The 27068-nt window shown below is 33.7% G+C and overlaps 3 protein-coding genes and 1 pseudogene across 3 annotated transcripts in view; 2 read left to right on the top strand and 2 right to left on the bottom strand.

The window, feature by feature from the left end:
* Positions 1-766: 766 nt before the first annotated feature.
* On the bottom strand, positions 767-1879 carry LOC114718988 (uncharacterized). Its single transcript, XM_028904442.1, has one exon. The coding sequence runs from the start codon at positions 1877-1879 to the stop codon at positions 767-769; it is 1113 nt and encodes a 370-aa protein (XP_028760275.1).
* A 2838-nt stretch (positions 1880-4717) lies between these two features.
* Positions 4718-10214, bottom strand: LOC114718987 (probable sugar phosphate/phosphate translocator At1g06470; annotated as a pseudogene).
* A 9135-nt stretch (positions 10215-19349) lies between these two features.
* LOC114718950 (putative disease resistance protein At5g05400) overlaps positions 19350-27068 on the top strand; it is an 88409-nt gene continuing 80690 nt past the window's right edge. Inside the window, exon 1 of the mRNA XM_028904401.1 lies at positions 19350-19406. The gene's annotated coding sequence lies outside the window, so the exon portion shown is untranslated. The remainder of the gene's footprint in view (positions 19407-27068) is intronic.
* LOC114718986 (disease resistance protein At4g27190-like) lies at positions 22204-24699 on the top strand. The gene has a single exon (XM_028904440.1). The coding sequence runs from the start codon at positions 22204-22206 to the stop codon at positions 24697-24699; it is 2496 nt and encodes an 831-aa protein (XP_028760273.1).

Genomic DNA, 27068 nt, shown 5'->3' with positions numbered 1-27068 from the left:
TCATTATCCCTCCCAGGAGTTGTCAAATTTGAAATGTCTTCATTGTTGACAACACTTTCAAATGTTGCCACATCTCCATCATCAAACTCTGGAACAGGATCTTCTTCAGTCACCCAAAAGTCCACCAAATCAATGTTTTCAAAGTCAATAGGATCATAGCTTGCCTTCTGCTTCTTCAATGTACTCCTAACAAATAAAATTTTAATTAGATGTAAATCCATATCAAAATAAAAATGTTCATAACTTATAAAATTACCTATACTTTAATCGCAAGTTATAGTTTGTGAAAACTAAATCATTTAGCCTTTTGTGCTCCAGTCTATTTCTTCTTTTTGTATGCATGCATTCAAATAAACTCCAATTCCTTTCACAGCCAGAAGAAGAAGAAGTTTGACTAAGAATGCGCATCGCAACACGTTGCAATTCTGGCACTAAACATCCATAATATGTCCACCATTCATCTAAATCATGAAAATATGAAATATAAAATTAGTGAATGACCATAAATATACTATTAGCTATTAAATAAAACACTTACAAGGGTCAAGTTTCTGTGCTGCTTTTTGACATGATGGTCTACTGAAAGATTCTTTGGCTTCACGATAAGTAGTTGCTTGTTTCATTACCAAGAAGCTATCAACCTCTTCGTTTGAGTAAGACTCCACCACATCAATTAAAGTCATCATTAACTTTGACTTGATAGAGCAGTCTGGAGCATATGTGATTGCAGGATTTAGCAAATATGATGCTGCATGAAGATTGGTCTTTAAATGCTTGTCTCATTGAGTTTGAATGATTGTTGTGTAGGGCTTATACAGCTCCTTGTTCTTCTTAAACATCTCCTTAATTGCCATTTTCGCCCTTCGCATGCACTAAAATTTTTTCCTGCTTCAGTCCTTGATAATTTGTGGTCCACAAAGTGTTTATCAACAACTAAAGCTTGCAAGTCATTCTTGTGCATATATATGCTGTGCAATGTAATAAATGTGGTAGCAAACCTCGTGGCACCAGGACGCACAATTTCTTTCCAAGTTGGTCTTCTCTTCAACCACGATAAGAAAACCATATGATTATATGCAAATACAGTTATCTTTGATGCCTTTGATTCGAGGTCTGACACATGAGGCATGCTTGAAAAGTCTTTCAATACAAGATTCAAACAATGTGCAGCACAAGGTGACCAATAAATACTTTTATACTTCTCTTTAATCAATCTACCACATGCTACATAGTTAGCTGCATTGTCAGTCACCACATGAACAATATTTTTAGGACCAATCCACTCAATGACTTCACAAAATAGTGTGAATAGAGTTTTGGCATCTTTAACTAGATCTGATGCATCAACAGACTTCACAAATACCATACCATGTGTAGAATACACTAAGAAGTTTATCAAGGTACGCTGTCTAATATCAGTCCATCCATCAGCCATGAGTGTGCAACCATTGTTTTTCCATTTAGCACGATGGCTATCAATGAGTAACTGACATTCTTTTCTCCAGTCACTCAACAAGTTAGTTTTAAAATCATAAGCACTAGGAGCTTTAAACCCAGGCCCTATTGAAGCAATGCCATCCACAGCTTTTTGAAATAAAGGACAATCAAACGCCTTAAACGGAATGCAGTTTACAATAGCCCATTCAACAATCAACATTTTCACATTATGCTTTGCTTCTTTAGTTGCTAATGCACTCTTAATGCCAGGTTGGGAATCAGGAGTTGTCCTAGGAGCAAAAAAATTGTCTATGCTCCCAGAAGCTTTCCTCTTCCTCACACTACTTGTGACATTTGGTGATTCAACATGAGTTTCTTCGACTTCCTCTTCTATGTTTTCAATAGTTTTCTTCTTTGACCCTTCTTTTAAAGACTCTACCATTTTATAACGTACATCATGTGGAACTTTTTTTACAAGCAGCTATTTGACCAACAGTGCCAGCAAGATGTTGCTTCATCCTATTTATCTCACCTCCTCTATAACTATTAGTACAAAAAAGACACGTATATATATTTTGTGTTCCTTCTTTTTTGTACGCAATATGTGCCCATGCTGGATCAGTTTTGGCACGTAATGAGGATGTGGGTGTGGAGGTTTCGGTAGGAGGATTTGAAGATCCAGTATTAGGAGTCATGTTGTCATTTCCAGAACTTTGGTTATTTGAAATATCCATCACTGCTACTCAAAAAACAAATCAAAAGCTTAACACAACATTAATCATTAAACAATCAAGTTATTTAGTTTCAGATTTCATATTGAACAAAGTGGGGAACCGTCCATAATTTTACAACCGTCCATAGTTTCAGATTTCACTACTTCATTATATACAATGAAATGACCACAATTTTAAACCAAACACGTTCACAATTTTGAAACCAAACAAGTAATTCTAAACTAGAGCATCAAATTATTTCAGAGTACCATTAATTTTCAGAATATCCATTCCTCACGCATCAATTTTGGAATCCATTGATGAGTTCAGATTAATTTTCACAGAATATCCATTCCTCACGCAGAAGCAGAATTCAAATTCGGACATTCCAGAATGACAAAATCAAACCATAAAAATAATTATCAAACCAGAATGGCAGAGATTAATAGATTATCACCGTCACTTCCTCCAAGTTCGACTTTGCTGAGTGGCCGAGAGCAGAGAATGAGAGTTCAAAATCAAAACTTCAAACGAAAATTGGGAGGCTGGACTTGGGAGAGATCGGCGAGCACTCAGCCGCTCACTAACAATTTGGATCGGCGACGACAGGGCACCGACGGCGCGGGCAAGGCGACGAGCTTCAGGCGCGGGCAAGGCGAGGAGCTTCAGGCATGGCGACGGCAGGGCACCGAGCAGCTTCAGGCAAGGCAGGGGACGACGGTCGACGACACACCGAGAGTGAGGGCACAGAACTGTGTGCGAGCTTCAGCGAGCTGGGAGATTCAGTGAGCACACGGCGGCAAGATTCAGCGAGCTGGGACTAAGGACGCCGTAGCAAGCTGAGCACACGGCGGCTGCGAGGGCGATGGAGGACGAGATCGAGATTGCCAGAGACCGAATGAGGAAGAAGGACTGAAGGAGACGGGTGCTGGGTCGAGACTCGAGGAGGCTGCGGTGCGGGACTGCGGGAGTTCGAGCTGGTGTTTGGAATTGCCGAACCGGTTTGCAAGTTTTTTTGTTTTTTTTAATGAAACGGCGTCGTTTTCGGGCTCTGGAGGGGGTAAAAAGGTGAACCGGATAAACCGCCTAAACCGGCGATTTACCCGGTTTAACACCGGTTCTTACCGGCTCAACCGGTTCACCACCGGTTCAAACCCTGGCCGGTTTTTTTCCTTAACCCAGACCGGACATCAGGCCGGTTCACCGGTTGAACCGGCCGGTCCGATCTGGTTTTTTTTTTCCATGATTGAAGGTTGTACACAAAGTATAATGATGGCGTGGCTGCATGGACTTCTTATGTCATCTGTAACATCTGTATAGAATTTAACTTTTTCACATGCTGCATTAATTAATGATTTCTTCTATTGTCCTTTACTTTATCGTCCCAATATAATTTATAATTATTATTTACAAAGAAATACAAAACATATTCATGTTTATTAGGAGAACAATTGGAAAAAGAAAAATTTGCTTGAGGAAAAAAAAACCCCATTACAAATAATTGTGTATAAATTATATCATTAGAAATGCGTCATTTTACGTTTCTGACAATCATCCAAAAGATCGCATTCCCTAATAAAAGTAGTATCAGAAAGAAAATATTAACAATAAAAAGAACAATAGACTATTATTTTATATTACAACTAAATTTTCATAGAACTCATAATTAGACAAGACATAATTAAAAAATCGATAGCCAATAAGAATCTATAAATATTCATTCGGCATTTAAAATAACTTGTGCACAGTCCAACCAAAATTTCAACATTATAACACAATAGCAAGTTATTGTTCTGTAATATACAACAGCCTCTATGGAATCATCTCAGAGAGAATGTCAAATGAATGAAGCAAAATAAAAGACAAAATATTGTTTATTATATGTGGGAAATTTGTTCTCTCTTCTCTCCACCCAATCAGCTTCAAAAAGTACACAAGGGACTGCAATAGAAAAAGAGTGTTAGTATTAAGCATATTTCAGTACTGAAAGCAATGTTCTTTCATCAGATAACCAAGCTATCATCAGAAAAGAACATTCTTTTATTTGGGATTAGATATTATAGTGTGATGGGATGAAGATCAGAGTATATCAAGCAACTCTAAAGCTTCTTTCAAGAATAAATCCATCTTTTTCTAGATGTATCATAATCATGCAAGACACAAGATTGTCAAGTTATAGGAAGAAAAGCAGAAATTTTTTGAAGCGTCTGTGGTGACTCCAGACGCGGCCAAAGAAATTAAGATTCCAATCATCAACATGAATAAATCATGAAGCGACTTACTTTTGAACGGTGGTTTTTAACAATGACTTCATAAATCAGGAACTCTCTTCTTGCTCATCCATCTCATCAAGGATAACATACTTTGTAGCCGAATCTGTTTTGAAGGTCCCACCCACATCCTCTTTACCCGCTTCACCCTTCGAAGCTTCAAGTATCTGCCATTCAAAATAGAGAGAGCATGACCATCACCATCCTTGAAGTTCGAGGCTCTAAATTAAATTAAGAGGGAAGAAAATTATGACCAAATACCAAAATAAATTGTTGAGAAGCGCATTAGTTAATGACTTACTTGTACCAATTGAATAAACCAACACCAACAATGATAGTGAAGAGGCCAAGTCCTTTCAGAGGCCAAGTCCTTTCAACCAAGTAATTGATCATGAAAGTACAGGACAGCAACCTGCACAAACATGAAAATTAAACATATATGACAACAATTTAACAACCTAAAAAAAATCAAATTTAATTTTGCATATAAAGCACTTCAATGAGTAGAAAAATATATAACAGCATGAAACATTTGTTTCTCCCATCCTCACCAAATTTACTAATTACAACTAGTTACAATTATCAATATTTTCAATGCAGCTAGGGTGTAGTCGTATAGAAAAACCTGTTAAACCCCACCACACCGCCAAATCAGCAAATGCAGAAACCATCAACTCAATATTATAGAAAGCTGAATACAACAACCTAAAAACTAATCAAATTATAATGCACAATCTGTGTCAAGTAACTTGGAAGCCTTAAGTAATTTTTTTCATGAGTCATGAATGACATCAGCACAAAAGTGACACCTTAACTAGGTTCTTTGGATATATGAGACAGACCAAAATAAAGGGTGGTAGCCACTGGATGTTCATGTCAACAAACTGGCATAGAAAAGGTCAAAAAATGATACCAATATGGTGACAGCCTCCTTAACAACCCCAGCTATTGTAACTGTGACTGCACTAGTTACTGAGACAAGAACATACTCTGTTAGGACCTGCAAAAAGGAGATCCACCTTTGAAAACTGATTTGACAGGAGGAAAAAATTGAAAGCTTAAATGTCAAAGAAGCATAAAGTCAAACAATTAATATTGTAATGTCATGTCCTAGGAAAGGGAACATTTACTCTTACCATAAGAAAAGCAAGTGCGCCACCTAAAAGCATTAGTAAACAACTCTGAGTAATATGCCATGGACTATTAAAATATTCGTTTTGCCTGAATTCCCCCCATGGATCCAATGCAAGAGAGAGAAGAGCAGTTGCCCCTGCCATTACTGGAGTTACATAGCTCATCAAGGTAAGCGGATTTTTTATCCCTAAAATTATTTTAGAAAAATTATCGGCATTTCATTAAAAAGGCACAGATCTTTTAAATCTGTCAATGGAAAGTGAACATCGGTAGAGGAAAAATTAGAATAAAGAAAGAGTATTCAAAGAAGACAAAAATAGAAAAACACTAAAACATGGTCATCAAGCTTTCAGTCAAGGTCAGAAGCCAGAGACAAGCTCACACGTGCCTGAGGTCAGTGCATGGTAGGCTATGTTCTAGAGCATAACGTATGATGAATGGTTAAACGTTGGTTTAAAAGTAAGAATCTAGCAGTCTGCCTAGATCTAGTCCATGAAGAAAAACCTTTAAAGAGAATTTAGCCTCAACAAAACTTCTGGCTAATTCAACAACCTCTCTTAACAGGAATACCATCCATGATATCAAATATTATTTTTCACCCGTGTTGTAATTATAGGAATTTGCTCAGTTATTATTTGCATGGGATGATGATCTATATTCAGCAACGGAAGCCTTAATGAATGGGAGCTGTAACTTTAATGGACCAAAGGTAGCAATAATTCTTTGTCAAGTAAGTTCCAGCCTACGTGAAATGCGCAACAGTTTGGTCACTGTCTTAGAGGTAGGCGCAGTAGAACAGACATGGCAATGAAGATGCAAACTAACTGCACCTGAACAAAAAAACCCTATGAAGCTTTACTGTTACCTAGGATTGGCTTTAGGCCTTTCCAGCACAACAGGCAAAAAAGGCCTCCTCTTGAAGAGGCTTAAGCCATCAATGAGATACTACTTTAGAAAAGCTAGAACTCTAACCTTGTGCTAAGACCTACGACTTAAAGGATTGTCTTTAGGCACACGGTTTCTATGGGGCAGTGATCTCTCAAATGGTGATGAAGGCATGCAAAGGTCCCACATCATCTTCTAAGAAAATTAAGAAAATAATAAAATCAGAATGACCATTCTTTCTGCTTACATGGCTGGTTTAAGATGTCCACCATTTGTCAATGATGCCAATCTTCCAAAACAATATTTCTAATTTAAGAGAAAACTTTCCAGGTAAACTTGACTTAAGAATACCAAAATTTAATTCAATTTAGCAGAGGGAGCATTTAAATAAGGTAATCAAAGAGTAACTAACAAAAGGGACCAACATATGGTTCCACAATTTCACAAAGAGATATAATGGTCATTAGTTTTCAAAAATTGTAATCCTAACAAATACTATGGTATATCTCTGTCAAATTCTGTTTCCTCAATTTTACATCATCATCTAGTTATGGGACAAAAAAATTGTTGTCTCCAAAAACAGCAGACAGAGTCTTCAGCAACCCTTGAAAAAATAGTAGCTAGTTTAGAAAGCATTGAAATTATGTGCCAACCTACAATAGGACAGCAAGGTGCTTTGGGATTGTTGTCATTTATTTTATCTTATTTTTTCTTTGCATGTGATGTGACTCAGTGGAGCATAGTTGCATAACCTTTTTGAGCCTAAGATTTCTCCCTCACATCCCTTATGGTACAACAGGGATTTTGCTTCCCCGGTTCCTTGGGGATTTGAAATAAAGGAAATCTACTGGCGCTGCTATGCAAATTACACAAAAGGGCAGATTTTCACTCTTGCTATGTACTTCCTATTGTTACGTACTTCCTATCTCTATGAATTAATTTCATAAAAAATGAGAACTTGAACTGGCACATATTCACGTCAAGTCTCTGAAAATACCAAAAATATATCATTGAATGAGTTAAAAATAGTCATGATTAAGTGAGACTACTCGCTTCTCATCAAAATATCACATAAATCTACAAAACTATTTTCCTTAAAAACAATTACTGCGGAGCTATTCAGGACACTTACCATAGGCTTCTTTCTTTAGCATTGGTTTGGTGTCAAATTGCATGAAGAGAACAAAGACCAAGTCAGCCCAGCAAAATGGAGTAAGAATAATTGTTAAGGGCAGAAAAAATGAGTGCACAAAATAGGAAAATAGATATTAAAAAAGAAATCAGAAACAAAATCTGAACCTGCAGAAGGATCTGAGTCATGCACCAACGAACCCAGACATAACAGCAGCAAGCATAACAAGTACAAATCCCCAAAATTCAAATTCTGTCTCTTTTGCAACTGCATTTCAAGGGAATTGTATTTCAGATGGACATACAAATTTCTCAGCGTGCAAAAGTTCCTAAGGCTTAAAAAATGTACTTAGCACTGAAGAAAGGAAAAAGGAAAAAGAAAAGAACATTGTGCAGATGTATAAAATATCATTGTTGGTCCTTACAGCTTGATCCAATTTTGGTTTTGATTGCTGTAGTTTCAAATTGTTAATTTTGATCCTATACTATCATAGAAACTTTGATCCCTATAGTATCATAAGGACTTAATACAAGTTTAAGTATAGCAACCAAAACCAAATCGCGTTAAAAGTATAAAAACCATTCGTTAAATTCAAACTGAAAAATTATAAAACTATAGGGACCAAAACCAACAATTTGAAACTGTAGGGATCAAAACCAAAATTCAATCAAATTATAAGGACTAACAATGGTATTAACCCTGTAAAATAATAACTTTTATGATGGAATAAAACAGAAGCATTCCTCATATGAATGTCAAATAGTTCACTGTCCATATTTGACCACTTGCCCAGGTATTCACTGCATAAAACCGACATTAGAACCAATTTGAGAATGACCAAGAACACTCCAACCTCGGAACGATTTCTTTTCACAAGGTATAAAGATTTGGTAAATTAATTAGGGCAAAACACAAGCAATGTACACCTTTAGCAGTGTTACGGTGTATTTGGTTTGACCAAGATGTCACATTTTCAAGGGTGTTTCATTGTTTGTCCACTAATGAGAATTACACTGATATTCTTCATTTTTTATAACAATCAATTCAAGTCAAAATCTAAATTAAAAGGCATGAAAGCTAGAGCTGCCATATATACCTGTTAGTAATATACCAATGGAGATAACTAAGATGATGCCAGACAGTTTAAAGCTTGGAGTCTCCAACCATCCAATCAAAATTTGCAATTAAATGACAGCAAACAGGTATTAGTACTGAAAATGCATGTATCTACATACAGACATGCATGACAAGTTTTAGAAACTCCACCCCAAAAAAAATGTTTTTCATAGAAAGCACAATATAATATGAAGTGTTTATTTTCATACATGTAACAAAAGATGAAAGAAGACCAGTCTAATTTCTGTGGTATCAGCATAAACATTGATTTTTCTCCTGAAGTAAAATTGCTTGGACTGGGAGCATTGTGGTAGACAACAGTAGCCACAGGATGTGGCTTGTGAATATTAGGCACCAAACATCTTACATCACCTATCAAAACTCAATCGGTAATCCTAGACAGTTTAAGAAACCTATGCCTCCATTCGACTTTAGATGGATTCACATTAAATTAATTAAACTACAAAGCATCATTGCCATCCACTGTCACATGATTCTAGTATTTTATTTTCTTCCAGATAAACAATTAAGAATTTGAAGCCCTGAATAAAAATCAATTTTTCGTAAAACTTCACAGTTGGAAACCATATGGGCATACATAAAAGGATCAACTAATTGACAGTGACACTGACCAATGTTTAAATTGACAAATGGAAATCATATGGGCATGCATAAATGGATCAACTAATTGGCAGTAACACTGAACAATGTTTAAATTTACTTTAGAACTAAGAACTCAGTGAAAGTTTTGGATAATCCCAGCATGAAAAGAAAGTGCTATTCCTCAAAGCTAAATGTTTCTACAATTTGAAGTCTTCTGGGCCACTAAAAGTTCTGTCAGACAACATAAATCTACCTTTCGTATAGAATCAATAACCATTTAGGTACTAAATAATTGATAGTTTGCAGACAATGTTGTATTTTAGGAATGGTCAGACTTCATAATATAGACTTTAATTTCCTTAATGTATCTTAGCGATGTAATTCCTCATAACTGAATGTTCAATTTTGATCCCTAGCATTCACAGAGGTCAAAAAACAGAAAGAACAATTACAAAGATCAAAAGAATATAAACTCACCTGAAAGCAAAGGTAAAAAAAAGGAGAAAAATTGGAGCAGCAGACTTACATTGCAAGGAAGAAAATAAGATGGAGGTAAATGTAGAGAATGAGGATAGTTACTTCCTCAGGGCAAGAAAAACAGAAAGAAAGAAAGAAAATGCAGTCTTCAATAACAATACAAAATAAAATAGATATTATTTGATGTTTCCCTCCTGATGAACAACAAGAAGAGAAACGCCACTAACCATTGTAGCAAAAGTGACAGAGATGAAAACAAGAGAAGCATTGCTCAAGTTAATATCCAATGCTGTCCCTAGAGCAGTTGGCACAACTGTGAGAGGCAAATTCCATCTGCGGCATTAGTTGATAGAAAAGTCAATAAAGTAAGCGGTTATAAATTTACAACAAAAGTACCAACACGTGGAGAAGGGGGAAATTTTTTTTTTTAAAAAAAAGTTACACCATTGTCCATAACAAATATTCTTGGACCATTTCATGTCAAAAGCATAAGTGTGCATTCAATGAAGAGGATGATAATCTGAAAGGCAATAGATTAGGATGCGATCTAAATTATGGGGATATTAGGAAAGATGAGCACAAAAGAGATATTGTTGTCGAAAATAGTTGTCAATACGTATTAAAAAAAAAAAAGAAACTTCCACCAAAATTCTGTTTAAAATAGGACACTCCCAATAGAATAAGATTAAACACAATGGCATAGAACGGCTGAAAAAGTTCTTGTAGGGCTGTAATAATGAGATCAGTGGATTGTAATTCATAATAATTCAATTTTTTCAATAAAAATACAATAACTTTAGTAGAGCCAAAAAAGCTTTAAAACTACAAAAACATGGAGATCAACCATGAACCATCAAACAGAGCATCTTCGTCTTCTCGGTCAATGACCCAGTCCACGCCCAATACAAAGTTATTCGGCTAGAGTTTATTAACTCTATTCTGGCACAAATATTACCGTCCACTCAAAATGGACAAGTTATTGATTCCAATTATTATGATTGTCATCATTTTAAGACAATATTATTCCAAGTTTTGGATGACATATATTTATACTTGAAGAAAGAAGGAAAAATAAATAAATAAATAAAAATAAAATAAAATATGCCCAAATTACACATTTACCTCGCCATAAGTAATCCCTCCAAGACATAGAAACACTAGTTTGGAATCTATGAGACCAAAACCAAGTGATAAAGTTTGAAAACACAGCTTGCATTGCAAAGTGGATAGTATTCATTAGGAAAGGAGCTGGAAACTTTCCCATAGTGTCACCTAACAGACTTTTATTGTACCTGTTTACAAGTCCAGCATAAGAAAACTACAGGAAAAGGAAAAAAAAAAATCAAAAGATGAATTTATGCATAGTTTGCTTGCAGAAGGAACTTACAGGGTCAAAAACAGGCTGAAAGCGTACCATAAAAGTATGAAAAACAATGTCTTTAGAATATCTGCAGCAGAAACAAGATTTGCTGAGCTTTCTTTCAATGATCCATGCCTAGCTACTGAATGCTGCTATAATTCCAGAATCTTTGTTTTTTATATTTCTTTTACTTCTCATATACTTTGATCTCTAAAACTAAGTAGAATGAATAAAAGTTATTGTGGCTAGCATTTGCTAGCTGGTGTTGTGAAGAGTAGGCTTTTGTTTGCACATTACTTTCTTAAACAATTAAGTTGGATGTGAATCTGAAAATGCATGCATGAAAGAATACCAAAATCCACGTATAATTTGGGGGGAAAAAAGAAAAAGAGAAAAATACAAGATTTATTGAATATTTGAATCCCGTTATCTGTTTTGAGCCCCCACCCACATCATCTTCACCTGCATCACCCTTCTGAAGCTTCCAGTGATAGACATTTTCTTTAATCAAACATAGCTGAGTTCCAACATAAGACTTTTCCTGGACTTGATTATTCTATGCTCTAAAATACTGCAGACTGCTATGAATCCAGAATCCCAGATTATGTGTGGCTCTTTAAGAAATTAATGTTTCATTTTCCTTTCTCTGGTTTGTATTGAGCTATGGTTTTGAAAAAAATAAATACGGACAAGTCTTGAAAAAAATGCCTAGGTTAATATAATTACATGTTTAATTACAATTCACGTTTGATGTTTTAGTATGAATAAATGGATGGAGGCACTACAAGAAAATGTTGAAGTAGCAGCGGAACATTTCTAACGGTTTAACAAAACCGCTAGAAATTCCAAATATTTCTAGCGGTTTCTATAAAAACTGCTGCAAAATACAGACGGTTTGACCATTGCCCGCACATTTCTAGCGGTTACCACCTAACTGCTAGAAAATTAGAGCTAGAAAATTCCCCGGGCTTTGGCGGGAACTTGGCGCCAAATTTGTAGCGTTTACTTTCTAGCGGTTCAGGCCAATAAACCGCTAGACACCGAAAAATTCTAGCGGTTGATGCATGAACCGCTAGAAATATTTTTCATTCCCCGAGGAGTTTAGAAATTTCTAGCGGTTCTGGGCCGAACCGCCAGAATTTCTAGCGGTTCTGGGCCGAACCGCTAGAAATTGCTAGCGGTTTGGACCGAACCGCTAGCCAATTCCCGAGACACATGTGACCGCTGGGCCGAACCGCTAGAAATTGCTAGCGGTTTGCCACTTATCAGGTACACGTCTTTTCTTAAATTATTTAAATAATTAACTACTAATTACTAATTTTTTCCAAATACAACATAAATTTAACAAATTTTTTTAAAATGTGTCCTTTCAGGCCGGATGATGATGGAGAATAGCAGCATCCAAAATAAATTATTTAAAAAAATTTTCGTCCATAAATACATATGTATAAATTAAAATTCGTACAGTTTTTTTAAAAATAAAAAAATTTTCATTTGTAGCGGTTACATAACCGCTACAAATTTTTTTTCACGAAATTGTAATTTGTAGCGGTTATTAACCGCTACAAATGTATTTTCACGAAATTGTAATTTGTAGCGGTTATTAACCGCTACAAAATACATATCTGTAAATTAAAATTCGTTCAGATTTTAAAAATAAAAAATACTAAATTTCTAGCGGTTAATAACCGCTACATATATAACCGTTACGAAATACTAGCGCTTATATATACGCTAGAAAATGAATAACAGCTACAAAATGCAATAAAACGCTACAAAAACACCGCTACAAATGTGTCGCTGATCTCTATAAATACCATATCTTCTCTACATTCATTTACTCCATATCTTTTCCTTCCTCTCCTATTCTTCTTCATAATTCTCTCTTTTTTTCTTACTATCTCATATGGTGGTTTTTTTCTCTTTACTCTATAGTAAGTGAATTTTATTTTATAATTCATTGTATCTTTTATTTGTTTTTATTTAAAATTTACTAACATATTTATTTCTCCTTTCCTTTCAGATTTTTCTTCTCCACACTTGTCATGCCCTCCTCAACTGATTCAAATACTCATCAACCTAATACTATAGGTTCAATATTACAAAATATATCATCTTCAATTCAACTATCTTATTAAATATTCAATTAAATTATCTTATTAAATTAAATTCACTTCTTTTGACACATTCATAATTTAATTACATATTTTTTATTACAAAATTTGAATATATAAAATGTAACATATAACTAATTATACAAATTAACAAAAATTCTTCAAAATAATTTATTTAATGGTTTTTAAAATTATAATATGAAAAACCATAAATTTTTTTTTCTGGCACGGTAAACATTTCTAGCGGTTTCGAACCGCTAGAAATATTTCGTCAAATTTAAATTTTGCGCCAAAATTTCTAGCGGTTCAAACCGCTAGAAAATTTTTTCCCGCCATTCCTAAAATTCAATTGGCGGGAAAATTTAATTTCCCAAACATTTCTAGCGGTTCTATAACCGCTAGTAATTTCCGCGCGCTACTGAAATTATTTAATTCCCGGCAAAATGGATTTCGTTTAGCAGGTTTTTAGCGGTTATAAAACCGCTAGAAATTTTTTTCCGGGAACTTTTCTAGCGGTTTTATAACCGCTAGGAATGTGTCTCCTTCAGATATTTTCTAGCGGTTAGAAACCGCTAGAAATTTTCTATCATTTTGACCATGATGTGTAGCGGTTGCGATAACCGCTAGAAATTTTTTCTTGCACCTGTTTTTCTAGCGGTTTCCTTAACCGCTACAAATTTGATTTGTTGCGGTTAGAACCGCTAGAAATGTAACACTCTAACCGATAGAATTAACATATTTTTTTGTAGTGAGGAGGTTGCTATGTTAGTAACTGCGTATTTGTTGAGAAAAAAATTATTTAATACCATACGTTGAAGTTAATTCATCCCGTGCGTTGCACGGGAACTAAATCCTAGTTACTTAACTTATAAATATGTGAGTTTGACTGGTAAACAAGGCAAGTCAATTGTTGGCAAAAAAAATTTTTTAAAAAAAAAAAAGGCAAGTCAACCTGTAAATATGAAATTTTTGGGACATATCTATATTTAGTTTTCTTATCTAACACCCATGAGCAATTCTCCCAACTTTTTATTTTTTTTTTTAACAACAAATATATTTATTGAAGGGAAACAGCCAGCAAAGAAATAAGGCTGGTAAATACCAATACAAAGTCAAGTCAGCATAATTTTCAACATGTCCAGAATCATAGTGACTATATCTGTATTTTGCCATTCAAGTATTCAACATTTCAACATCACTTGAGGATTTAGCTACAATAGCTCTGTAAGGTTCATGGCAATCAGTGTCAAAATATATCTTTGAATAATTAAATTGATCACTGAAAGAAATAACATCACTGTCAGTGATCTCATTTTCTGCAGATACTGCCAAGAAACAAACCCTCTTCATTTGTGCAAACAATCCCAATTCCAGCAAACCAGAATCTTTACTAAAAGCTCCATCTAAGTTTATTTCAACGGAACCAATTGGAGGAGACTTTCACCTTGTTTTCCGTATGAGAACCAAGTTCATTAAAATCACCTATGCAAAGCCAAGTATCATTGACCCCCCGAGCTAAAGATTGAAGTCTGTTCCAAACTAGATTTCTATCATTTTCTTTACGAGCACCATAAATAAAAGTAATGAAAGATGGCATGTTTAAAACCACAGATTTGACTCTAGCATGGATCAGATTTTTTGACTGATACAGAGCCTTAATATCTACACTACTTTGCCACCAAAGAGCCAATCCACCAGATTCTCCACGAGGTTCCACATATAATTCATAATCCATGTTGCAACCTCCCAAGTCTTTTCAATTTTTCACTTCTCATTCTTGTTTCCATCAAAAAAAATGATTGAAGGTCTGACTTTTCTATAGCAGTCTTTCAAATTTCTATTTGTCAAAGAAACCCCCAAACCTTGACAATTCCACGATATGATTTTCATGAGATTGGTGGGGCTGTTGAAGGCCAGCCACCTTTGCCTTTGGAATTTTCAATGGAATCAGATATGCCAGATTCCTCATACTACTTGGCTTTCCTCAAAGCAATTCTTGTCATCTTAGCTTTTGTTTCCCTCAAGCCCCCTGCAAATTCAGCGATAGAATTCTTCATATCAGCATCACCACTGCCCAGCTTTCTCATTTTCATGATATATAGCACACTCCAATTCTCCAAATCATCATAAGCTTCCCATTTCAGGTTCAAATTCCCCAAATTGACAGTGACATTTTCCAAATAAAACCCTTTGTGAACCTACAATTGCTTTAGAACTATTATCACTATCCATATGAACAGAAGGAACTTTCTCAGTACCAGCATGAGACTTCTTAGTTATGACTCCTACCGCCTCTTCATAATCAGATAACAGCCTTCCTAGGAACTTGGTTCCACTAGTTCTAGCACCATGATCAACATTATTCAAGGAAGAATACAAAGAATTATTGCAAATTTCGGAAACTTCTTGCACTGGATTCAGGAAATTAACTTTCTTTCCTTTAAGAACTTCATTAGATTTAGAAGGAATACAAGGCTGACAATTGTCCCTTGTCTTAGTAGCCATAATACTCTGAGAACCATTTTCATCAGCATCATGACCCCCCACCCCCAAACATTCCCTGTTTCATTCTTCAGCCGCAACCACTTCAGATTTACCTCAGACCAACCTTCTTGCAAAATAACCAGCGTTTTGATTTGGTTTGTAACAGTCCCAGAGCCAAATCTTGGCAAATGAGGATCTTTTATTTTCTTTTTTAACCAAATATACTTCATTAAAAAAGGAAACAAATAGCCCCAATCCAGAAAAACAACAAACTGGAAAGGGAAAGAGTACGAAAGATAAAAGCCTAGCCACAATCAACCCATTCAAACAGCAATACTATTCTAAACATTCTTAGCGTTAATCCCAATAATTTTTCTTTCTTTCTTTTGAATTTCACAATATTTACAATAATGAATATTCCTAGTAAATGACCGTAATATCATAGTCTTAATTAATTAAATCATTGTTTGTTTCCTTAATGAAGGTTGGCATCGCGCAATTTGATTCCAAGGTCATCTCCATGGGCTTTTCTTTTCCTATCTAATTTGATTGCAGAGTTTGAGTTAATTAACTGAATATGTATTTTATATTTTTTGTTGATTTCATTTTAGTTATTTGAAAAGCCTTATGATGATACAAACTTCATTTACATAAATATAAAAGGATTTTTTTCCACTTCAATGACTTCTGTAATCATGTAAATAATGCTTAGTTATAATATGAAGTACATAGAAAAAATAAATGAAAACATTTTTTTGGATATAAAACTAGGTATCATAAGATTTTGTTTTTCCTGTTTTGTGATGTACAATCTACTGAGCTTTTAAGACCCGAGTTACACTATATAAAAATTGTTATAAAATAATTATTAGAATTTATAAAATAAAGAATAAAAAAATTCAAGAATAAAGATGTTTTAAGAAAATAAGTTGCATTTTTTCCTTTTCTCCTCTCATTTTCTCTCATACTAAACTAAACGGATCCTAAATATTATTTTCATCAGACAAAAAAATTGTCATTTTTCTAAACTTAATACTCTTCTGATCCTAAATATAAGACTCGCTTTGTAATATATGGTATAGATTATATTATAAAATAGATTTTATATTTAAGATAAGAGGAGTATATATATATTTTTTTTTGATTCAATTTGCTTGCTATGGCCTATGCGCCATGTCTGCAATATCAAGACGTCTGAACCAAGCGGATTTGATTTATTTTATTTTATTATTGTTTGGCCACTTTTTTAGCGTACAAGTCTTCGTTGGTCATAAGCAGGGCCATGTGAATGCGATAAACAAGAAAATTACATGTCCAAAAAGAATCATTAACAAATAAAAAGTAAGACAAGATGGTCCCTCCCCAACGCGAAGACTCACTTTTTGTTTCCCAGTCTTCACGCGGCTTCACTTTTCTAGCTCAACCTTTATTGCTAAGGGGCCCTATAAATCATTACCTTTTTGTTAAAATATGAATGCGACTATTTTCCATTGTTATTTTTCCAGGAAGTATCCAAGTCACTTTTCCCCTTCATTTATTGAATAGGACCAAAGGAGTATTTCGCTTATGTTTTTTTTTTCCTTCCCAAGTCACTTGTGATATGTTTCATCAGAATATAAAAATTAAATCTGGCATATTCAAATTTAACAATTTTGTGATTTTGTTTCTATATTTAATATCCCCCTCCAATCTTTGATTTAAAACCTAATTAAAAAATTAACATTGATCATATATAAAAATTATTTCGTATATTTATTAATTTTTTAAATTAATCTTATTGATATTTCCTCAATAATAATCAAATAGTAAAAAAAATGAGGGAATTAAAAAAAGACACTTATGGTGTTTTAAGAAAGTGTATCAAGTTAACTAATATAACTAATATCCTTAATTCACTCAAATTATTTAATTAAATCTTATATTGAGACCGGAAAAATATATACTTAAGAAAACGATAATCTATACCACAATAATCTAACTGTGACGAAAGAATCATTACAAAAATTAACAGGATTAGTCTTTGTTTACTTTCGGTCGTTTCAGCTTTCTTCTTTGAAACGTCCTTAAATTATTGCTAGGAAAGAAACCCACTAGGTTGATTATATTTTAATATTTGGTCAATACTAGCAAAGATTCGTTATCCCATGACTCTACCAATGTGACAAAAGATTTATTATTTAAATATAAAAAAATAACTCATTAGTGACTAGCATGTGGAGTGTGGACCAACCAAATCAAAATATGACAAGAAAAAAAAAATGTAAATATGAATGCATTATCAGGTGCTTCAGAGTATCCTCCTCTAAGTTGAAATTGGAAAAAATAAATAAATCTACCTTAAATTTAATCAAATTTTAAATAAATCTCAGAGATCTAAAAATCAACCTCTTAAATTTACAAATAATTCTCCTAAGATATAAATATTTTAACTTTGGCAAAAAAAACTTACTAATTTACAAGTAAACCTCTCACATTGACAAAGTCATCATTTTAACTTATTCTTTTTACCTTTTGGCATTCACTAAATTAGATTCAGTTCTTTTCTTGTGCTTTGCTTCATTCTCCCACGGCTCGAAAATTTATCGCCATAATTTTCATCACTTATGTATTACAGATAAATAATAGTAGTATATAGCATAAAAATTATTTATAAAGTTAGTTAATTAATTAAACTGCGATGTGAGCTTTTATAAATTTTTTAATACAACATGTGAGAAATATATTTATAGTTAAAGCGAATTATTTGTTCATTCAATCTCAAATTTATATAGATTGTACGTGTGCGTCATGCTTGAGACGTTATTCTGAATTTGGAATTATTCCAAATATAGCATAATTTTTTTGGCCTTGAATTAAATATAGCTTACTTTGAACTTTAGAATTGGTGTCTCCATAGTTAAAGAGCTCAAGTCAAGAAGCAGGTGTAATCATCAAGTCTATGCTATCAATACGAGTTGGTCCGAGTGGTAAATGGTTCGATACCATTTAAGCAAGGTCTTGAGTTCGAATCTTGACGTATGCAGAAACTTTGATTGGGAGACTCACCCACTATAGTCAGGTACGCGACGCGAGTCGGATCTGAATATAGTTGGAACAAAACTCCGGTAAATCAGTTGGGCAACCAAAAAAAACAAAAGTCTCTGCTATTTTTTTGGAGTAACAAAAGAGGGCCCAAGGCCAACGCACTACTCATGGCCTATCCTTCCCACCCCATTTACACGGCAGCCATCCCTGCTCCTCTTATATTCTTCTCATAGTTCCTTCAGGATCTCTGCTTCCTCTTTCCAGATCTGCAAGGACCCAACCATTTCCAGAGTCAACTTCGCAAGAGCGTCTGCCACAGCGTTCGCTTCTCGCCTAATCCACTCTACGCTGACTTCCCGCCTTAGATCCATTAAGTCAGCAATCTCCTTCCATAAACAACAGGTAACGATTCCTTCTTTTTCTTTTCCCCCTCAACCTTCTAACGGCTCTCTCTCGCATCAACTGCCAATATCACCTTTTTGATCCCCAAATTCGAAGCTACTTCCACACCCCTCCTTATACCCCAAGCCTCTACCTCTTCTGGTGTGCAGCGCCCCACTTCTGCCGATCAACTCTCTGCTTCCCATTAGTTCTTGTTCTGCCTCCAAAAAAAAAAAAAAAGGAAAGAAAAAACCTTATCTTAAGTTCATATTACAGGTAAATAACAGAATATGATTTTTTTAAAAAAAAAATTTTGGGTGACGATAGATCTTGCGGTTGATGCAATATATCTTCCAGCAGCGGCGGTGTCTCTGTCCTCCAATAATATATCCAGACATTCAGTCGTTTTATTATTATTATTTTTTTTAACCGTGACCATAAAGTAGAAAGAAGGTTTTTTGTCTTATATATTTTTTACATCGTTAAGTTAAATTTATAATATTAATATATAAAATCTATTTAACTAATTTAATTAAATTTTAAAAATTAGATAAGTTAGTTAATTATAAAAAATATGATATATTTTTTTAAAATATTATAATTATTTTTTTTAGTATTTTTTTATTATGGTTGAAGAAATATTTATAAAAATAATTTAAAAAAAAATTAATAAAATAAAAAATAAGTGTTATATTTAATATTAAAATTGATTTAATAATTAGATTTTATATTAAAAATCGGACGAGTATTATTTTATCTTTTATTTATTATTGGACATATTGTTATTTTCTTGATAAACCTCATATTAAACAGGAGAAACTATATACTAGGCAGGAAAAAAATTGTTAAAATTTAAGGCAGATTTAATAAAGGTTGGGGCTTCTCTTTATTCTATAAAATATGCCGAAAGCAGCTTACAGATAGAACCAGATGAATGTTTGTACTGTTAGCATCGTCTATGCTTTCTTAAATTCCTAAATCCATTTTCAACCATGTTCTGGCTGCCTCCCTTGCTAATAAGATATTGAAAATATTACAGGTAAATATTAATTTTAATCAAAATATTATTAGAAAAAATTAAAATGAAATGTTGGATGTTATTTTTGTATTTTGTGTTTTACATTGAATTTATATTAATTTAAATTTCATACTGAATTTGATGGAATGCCTATTTCGAATCGAAATATATACTTGTGAAAGAAGTCAGATTATTTAAGTTATGTTTTCATTATATTGAATTTATGTTATTGAACAAACAACTGATAGTTATTAAAAGATTAGTTTTGTTTTACATCAAAATAAAATTTAAAAATAGAATAAAATTTAATTTGGACCGTTATTTTTTGATATATATATATATATTCATAGTAACTTATGAAAATCTGATATATATTCATAGTAACATATGGAAATTTGAAATATTCATTAAAAAAAAATAAATCGGGAATACCATCAGCCTGAATACTGTTTCAATAAATATCATTTTCTGAGTGTACATGTGCTTTTTTTTTTGGTCGTCAATAATTATACAATAATGAATTTCCAAGACTTTAAATTCTTAGAAAAGTAGTGTGTGTGTGTGTGTGTGTCGTAGTTTTGTACTAATTGGGTGAATAGTTATTTGTTATTTGTGTGTAGTGGGGCATAATCTCTTAATTTGATTTGAGAGTCACTCCGGAGGACGTTTCTGCATTATTCGTCTAATATCATCATCACATTTGAGGTAAGTAACGGTTATATTAGATTAAGTCATTTAACTGATTTTTTTTATTTAATTTTTTTTTTATCTAGCTCGATGAAGGACTTCTTTTTTCACTTTTTTTATCATCTCGCTACTTTACATGTCTATTGTATTGTCTCATCTATTATATTCTTTGATTATCATATGAACTCAATATTCAGATTCTTAAATAACGAATAATTTTATTACAAACTCAAGTCTCGCCTAATCTTTTTGCATATGCAAAGTATTTGTTTTTCAGTCAAAGGAACTAGTATTTGTACATTAAATAATGGATTTGTTAGATGCGTTTATTATAGTTTTCTGAAATTAACTTGATTTAATTTTTTTATAAGTAATCATATATTTTTTATTTAAATCAATAAAATTTATTAATATGATTATTAAAAGCTTTAGTTTTTCTATTAAGATAAAAGTATATTGTATTGACTACTTTCATTTAGAAACGGAAAGGAATATAGATAAAATGGTGTTGTCATTAAAATAGTTGAGTTTTAAATTCTGATTTAAAAATGGGTAGTGTCCAAGAATATACGTGTATGTGTGTGTAATGATTTTTAGATATGCATGTACTTTGGGCAGCCACGAAAAAATGCATTCAATTTTGGTTTAGAACACGTTTTTCTCCTTGTTGACATATCTATATGATATAATATGTAATTACCATTTACCAAGATTACCAGGTAATATTGTTATTATTTGGGAAAAAATTGTAGTTACATATATAAGTTCTAATAATAAAGGATTTATTTTTACATAAGTTTTGTGAATTTACTTAAATATTACTCTCAAATACCTCAAATAAATGCTTAAATATTAATTTTTATTAAATATTTTAATATTTACAAGTTAAAGTTAATCAATTTTCAAATAAATCTCCTAAGATATTATTATCTTAATGCTGGCAAAAAAATTTTACTAATTTACAAGTAAACTTCTCAGATTTACAAAGTCAAATCTTAACTTATTCTTTTCCCCTTTTGGCATTCACTAAATTAGATTCAGTCGTTTTCGCGTGCTTTGCTTCATTCTCCTACTGCTCAAAAGATTATCACCATAATTTTCATCACTCATGTATTACAGCTAAATAATAGGGGTATATAGCGTATAAATTATTTATAAGGTTAATTAATTAATTAAACTGTCATGTGAATTTTTATAAACTGTTTTAGTACAATATCTCAGAAATATATTTATAAAGTGAATTATTTGTTCATTCAATCTCAAACTTATACATATTGTACGTGCCTGTTATGCTTGTCACATTATTTTGTGTTTGGAATTATTACAAACTGGTGTATCCATATATAGGGCTGCCCTGCATTGCGTCAGATGGAAGAAATTGGGACTTGTATAGCGACCAAGCTTGCAGAGTGTCTATGGGATCCAATTTCACGTCGCGCTCGTTATTTGTTTTGCTTCAACCAATTCAATGGAGGTTTTGAGAAAGCAAAAGAAGGGCTGGAGGTGACATTAGCAGACTTGAACAAGCGCAAGGAAGAAGCTGATCGAAAAATTGAAGAAATAATGCCATCTGTGAGGAAGTGGTTGGATGATGTGAATGCTATCCTAGAGGAGGTGCAAAAGGTGCAACAGGAGGTTGAACGAGAAGGAAAGAAATGTTTTAACATGTCACTCAAGTATTCCTTAGCAAAACAAATGGATGATGTGGCTGAGCAAATGAAGGAACTCAAGAGCAATTCCCACTTTGATCCATTTTCCCAGTCGATCCCACTTCCTGACATTACCTACTTCCCTTCCAAAGAGTTTGTGGATTTCAACTCCAGAAAATCGACTTATAATCATCTTTTGGAGGCAGTTAAAGATGGCAAGAACAAGATGATTGGGCTCTATGGTATTGGCGGTTCAGGTAAAACCACTTTGGCAAAAGAAGTAGGCAAGACAATGCATGATTTGAAGCTTTTTGACAAGTTCATCATGGTGGTTGTTTCGAAACCTCCAAATGAAGTAAAAATTCAGCAAGAAATAGCAGACCAAATTGATTTGAAATTTGATGTGGCCACTCAATCTGTAAGAGCACAAAGGCTATCAGAAAGATTGAGAAGTATGAAAATTCTTATAATCTTGGATGATGTGTGGAGTAATGATCTAAACTTTCAAGAAATTGGTATTCCGATTAATGAAAATTGTTGTGTTTTGTTAACTACTCGTCTTCGAGATGTTTGTGTCTTTATGGGTTGTGAGGAAAATTTTGAATTGTCTCTCTTGATAGAGGAGGAAGCATGGGATTTGTTAAAGATGCATGCAAACTTAACCCATGACACATTGAATGAGTTTGTTGGTGTGGGAAAGAAAATTGTTGATGAGTGCAAGGGACTACCTATTGCAATTGTGACAGTGGGAAAGGCATTAAGAGGAAAAGGTATTCGGGACTGGAAGTTAACACTACGGAGGCTACAACAATCCCTACCATTGGATATTGATGAGAGTTTAAGGGGCCCTTATGCATGTCTCAAATTGAGTTATGATTATTTGCCAAGTCTAGCAAAGCACCTCTTCCTATTGTGCTCTATGTTTCCTGAGGATCATCAAATTCATAGAGAGGATCTTGTTCGATTTGCCAAACGGACTTTGGAAGTTGAGGGGATTGTTTACACGATGGAGGATGCAAGGAGGGAGATTTTAGTAAGCATTGACAGGCTATTAGATTCTTGTTTATTAATGCATACAAATGAGCAAGCATGTGTAAAAATGCATGACTTAGTTCGGGATGTAGCTTTGTGGATTGCGAGGGAGCAACATCAAGCAATTTTGGTGGATAGCAATGCGGTTTCAAAAATGTTGGCTGAAAATGAAAGTTTGAAAGAGACAAAGGTAATATCATTATGGAATCTGGAAGGCAATTTTTGGCAGTCTAATCAATTGCATTGTCCAACACTTGAGGTTCTGCTACTTCATCCCAAAGGGTTCATTGAAGATCTTGGAGGGATTGAAGCGCTCAAAATCTTGGTCCTTGCAACATCTAGCTTTCAATGGAAAGGACTTGGTTGGCGTACACAAATTCAATGGTCAATGCCGCAATCAATTGTGTCATCATTAATTAATCTTCATACCTTATGCTTCAGAGGAATTGCATTGGATGACATCTCTTTTCTAGGTCAACTCAAAGGATTAGAGATTCTTGACTTGCGTGGTTCTCAATTTGGTGAATTACCTATTGGAATTGTAGGTATGAAAAAATTGAAGCTGCTGGATGTGTTTGGGTGTGAAATTGAAAAAAGTCCTCTTGGAATTATTGGAAAATGTGAGCAACTTGAGGAATTATACTTTTGGGAAAAGAAATCTGCCATATCAGAAAATTTCTCTCTTTCGAGGTTGAAGAGGTACGTTATCTATGACACCACATCATTGAATATTTCTAGTTATGAAGATCCTCCTTTTGTAGAATATTTTGATGCTCATTGCATTGAAGAACTGAGAGCTTTATGCATACAAGGCTTCAAAGCCTCTGTTTCGAATTCGTCAATGAAAGATCTCATTCTTGGAGCAAACTGTCTTTGGTTAGACAATTGTAGGTGGGATCTTAATGATATAAATTTTGAAATAAAGCACTTAGCAATTTCACGCTGTCTGGAGAAGATATTCATAGCTGATAACATGAGCGCCAACATTCTTCAAATAGGACGAGTGTTCTCCCACCTGATTAGTTTAAGATTGAGAAACATGAATAGTCTTGAACAAGTGTTCCAAGATTCATCGATCACATGTTCTCTTCCGATGTTTGTTTCTACAGAGCTGTCCAGAATTGGGAACCTGCATCTTCACCTATGCCACTGTTACAAGCCTACCGAAGCTGAGGAAACTTGAGATTAAGGATTGTGAGAAATTGAAATGGCTATTCTCTTATCTCTGGCTTCTCAGTGTCCTTCGCTAGAGGAATTGCTAATAAAGGATTGTCCTAAACTGAGGGGCTCACTGATGAAGAAGATGCGCATGGTGATCGTCTACTGCATCAAAGGGAGCCCCTTCAAGACTACCCATACGTAAGTGTTATATCCGCAAAATTCGTCTTGAATCATTGCACATTTGAAATTATAATCCATGCTGATGCGTTCGCTGAAAAAAGGTAGCAAGCTGAATTTGTTTCTTTTCTTTTGGTGCTGAATTTTATATCCTTTTCTTAAATTATCATGCGAAATTAATGTGCCCACTTTATCACTCTATTTGTTAGTTTTACCTCTCTGGTCAAATAAATAATTATGTGTATTACAATTTCTAACACCATCTATATATTGCGGAAACTAGTTTTTAGAGGCTAGTGTAAATTCATGCAATTGCCAAGAGTTTCACATATTTTTAGGACATTTCGTTTTTGCTTTTTAAACTTTGTTTTAAAAAATCATGTTTATAAGCAAATAATACACGTAAGATTAAAAAAGTACTCCAACGTATTCTGAATGAGAGGCAATAGTCATTTTCTTTAATTCAAGTTTTTGCAAATATATAACTGTATTTTTTATTTCTGAAATTTGAAAGCTCGGTAGCAACGTCATACGTAGTGTTTTTATATGTGCGTACGTGTGTGTGATTGAGCTACTATTTGAGTTTTACTTTTTATTTCAAGACAAGAAAATGCTATTTGTTTTTATCGATTTGTATCCTTCATATTAAACTTTTTTATCAAATGATTACTTTTAATTTGCCAAATGAAAGGCTATATATTTTCCAAATAATTAATTTCATATTTTGAGCAACGCTTTATATTTTTAATTTCCTATTTTTGTTAAGAAAATAATTCTGACTCACACGATGAGAGTAAGAGACAAGTTATTGTAATTAATGTGTGCATTTCATAATTATAATTTGAATACATATATGTATGTATGTACAGCCACAGGGGAATCAGACTGCGGTCACTACTGCAGAAAGCTCCCACCATTCACGAAATCAGAAACTCTGGACCCCTTTTCTTATTAGTCTGAAACATGTACGTATTATCAACAGTGGAATGAAAGTTACTGTGTTTGAGGTTCTGCAAGTCACAGGAACAGAATCTATTGAGGCAAGAGACGAACCTTTGACATTGAATTCAGAGCTGCGTTCTTTATATTTATATAATCTAAAACAGTTGGAATACATTTGGAAAGGCCCCATACAAAGTGTGAGCCTCTATAGACTTGAAAGTATTGTATTGCGAGAATGCTCAAAGTTGAGGAATATTTTCACTCTTGCAATTGTCACAAGCCTTCCAGAGTTGAAGAGATTAGAAGTAGGTTCTTGTGAGGAATGGGAGGGAATATTTTGTGAAGAATCACTTGAAAATCTTTCTTCTTCTTCTAATGTTTGCTTTCCCAAACTTGAGAGTATTGAGATATGGGGAAGCAGTAAAATGAAAAGGGTGTTCTTATATTCTATGGCTTATCGTCATTGTCCTTCACTAGAGAGGCTGCAGATAAAGGATTGCTCTGAACTGGAAAGAGTTGTTGATGAAGAAGCAGCACATGATGGGGATTGGCGGCTACCTCTTCTCAAACTGAAGGAATTAGATCTACAAGGGGTGCCGAAGTTGAGAGAGATATTTGGAGGAGCATTATTGGAGTGTCCGCAACACGTAAGTATTTTCCACAAATAATCAAATATTATTTTTAGCTCAACTTGTTGCTTTTCTCATAATAAATAATAACAGGAATGATAACACGCTATTTATTTTAATCTGTATTTGTTATTTTTTTTGTTGGTGAACTTTTTTTTCCCGATAAAACGTAGGTAACTCCTTTTGTTCTTTTGCTGTTAAAATTTTTGTCAAAATAATTTCTTTCACATTGCCAAATAATTTTTTTTTGTTGAGTCTACCTCTTTTCCTGTTAAAAATTGGCATGTTTATTTTTAAATTTATTTGAAAATATCGTGTTTACTATCAAAGAATATAGATATATATATATACTCCTCCGGTCCTTAATATAAGACCCATTTAACTAATTTGATTATATTAAGGAAGTTAGGTAAATTAGTTAATTATAAGAAAAGTAACACATTTTTTCTAAAACACCATAATCATCTTTCTTAATACCCCCTCTCCTTCTTCTACTTGATTATGGTTGAGGGAGTATCCATAGGGGTAATTTAGAGAAAATTTAAAAATATAAGAAATGGGTCTTATATTTAGGACCAAAACCAACTCAAGAATTGGGTCCTATATTAAGGACCGGAGGAGTATTAGTTTTAAGAATATATCT

Source organism: Neltuma alba, unplaced genomic scaffold (genome assembly GCF_004799145.2).
Source record: "Neltuma alba isolate B1F8T4 unplaced genomic scaffold, ASM479914v2 tig00011881_pilon, whole genome shotgun sequence".
NCBI classification, from domain to species: domain Eukaryota; kingdom Viridiplantae; phylum Streptophyta; class Magnoliopsida; order Fabales; family Fabaceae; genus Neltuma; species Neltuma alba.
Note: the sequence above shows the minus strand (reverse complement) of the source record. Positions and strands in the feature narration are given on the sequence as shown.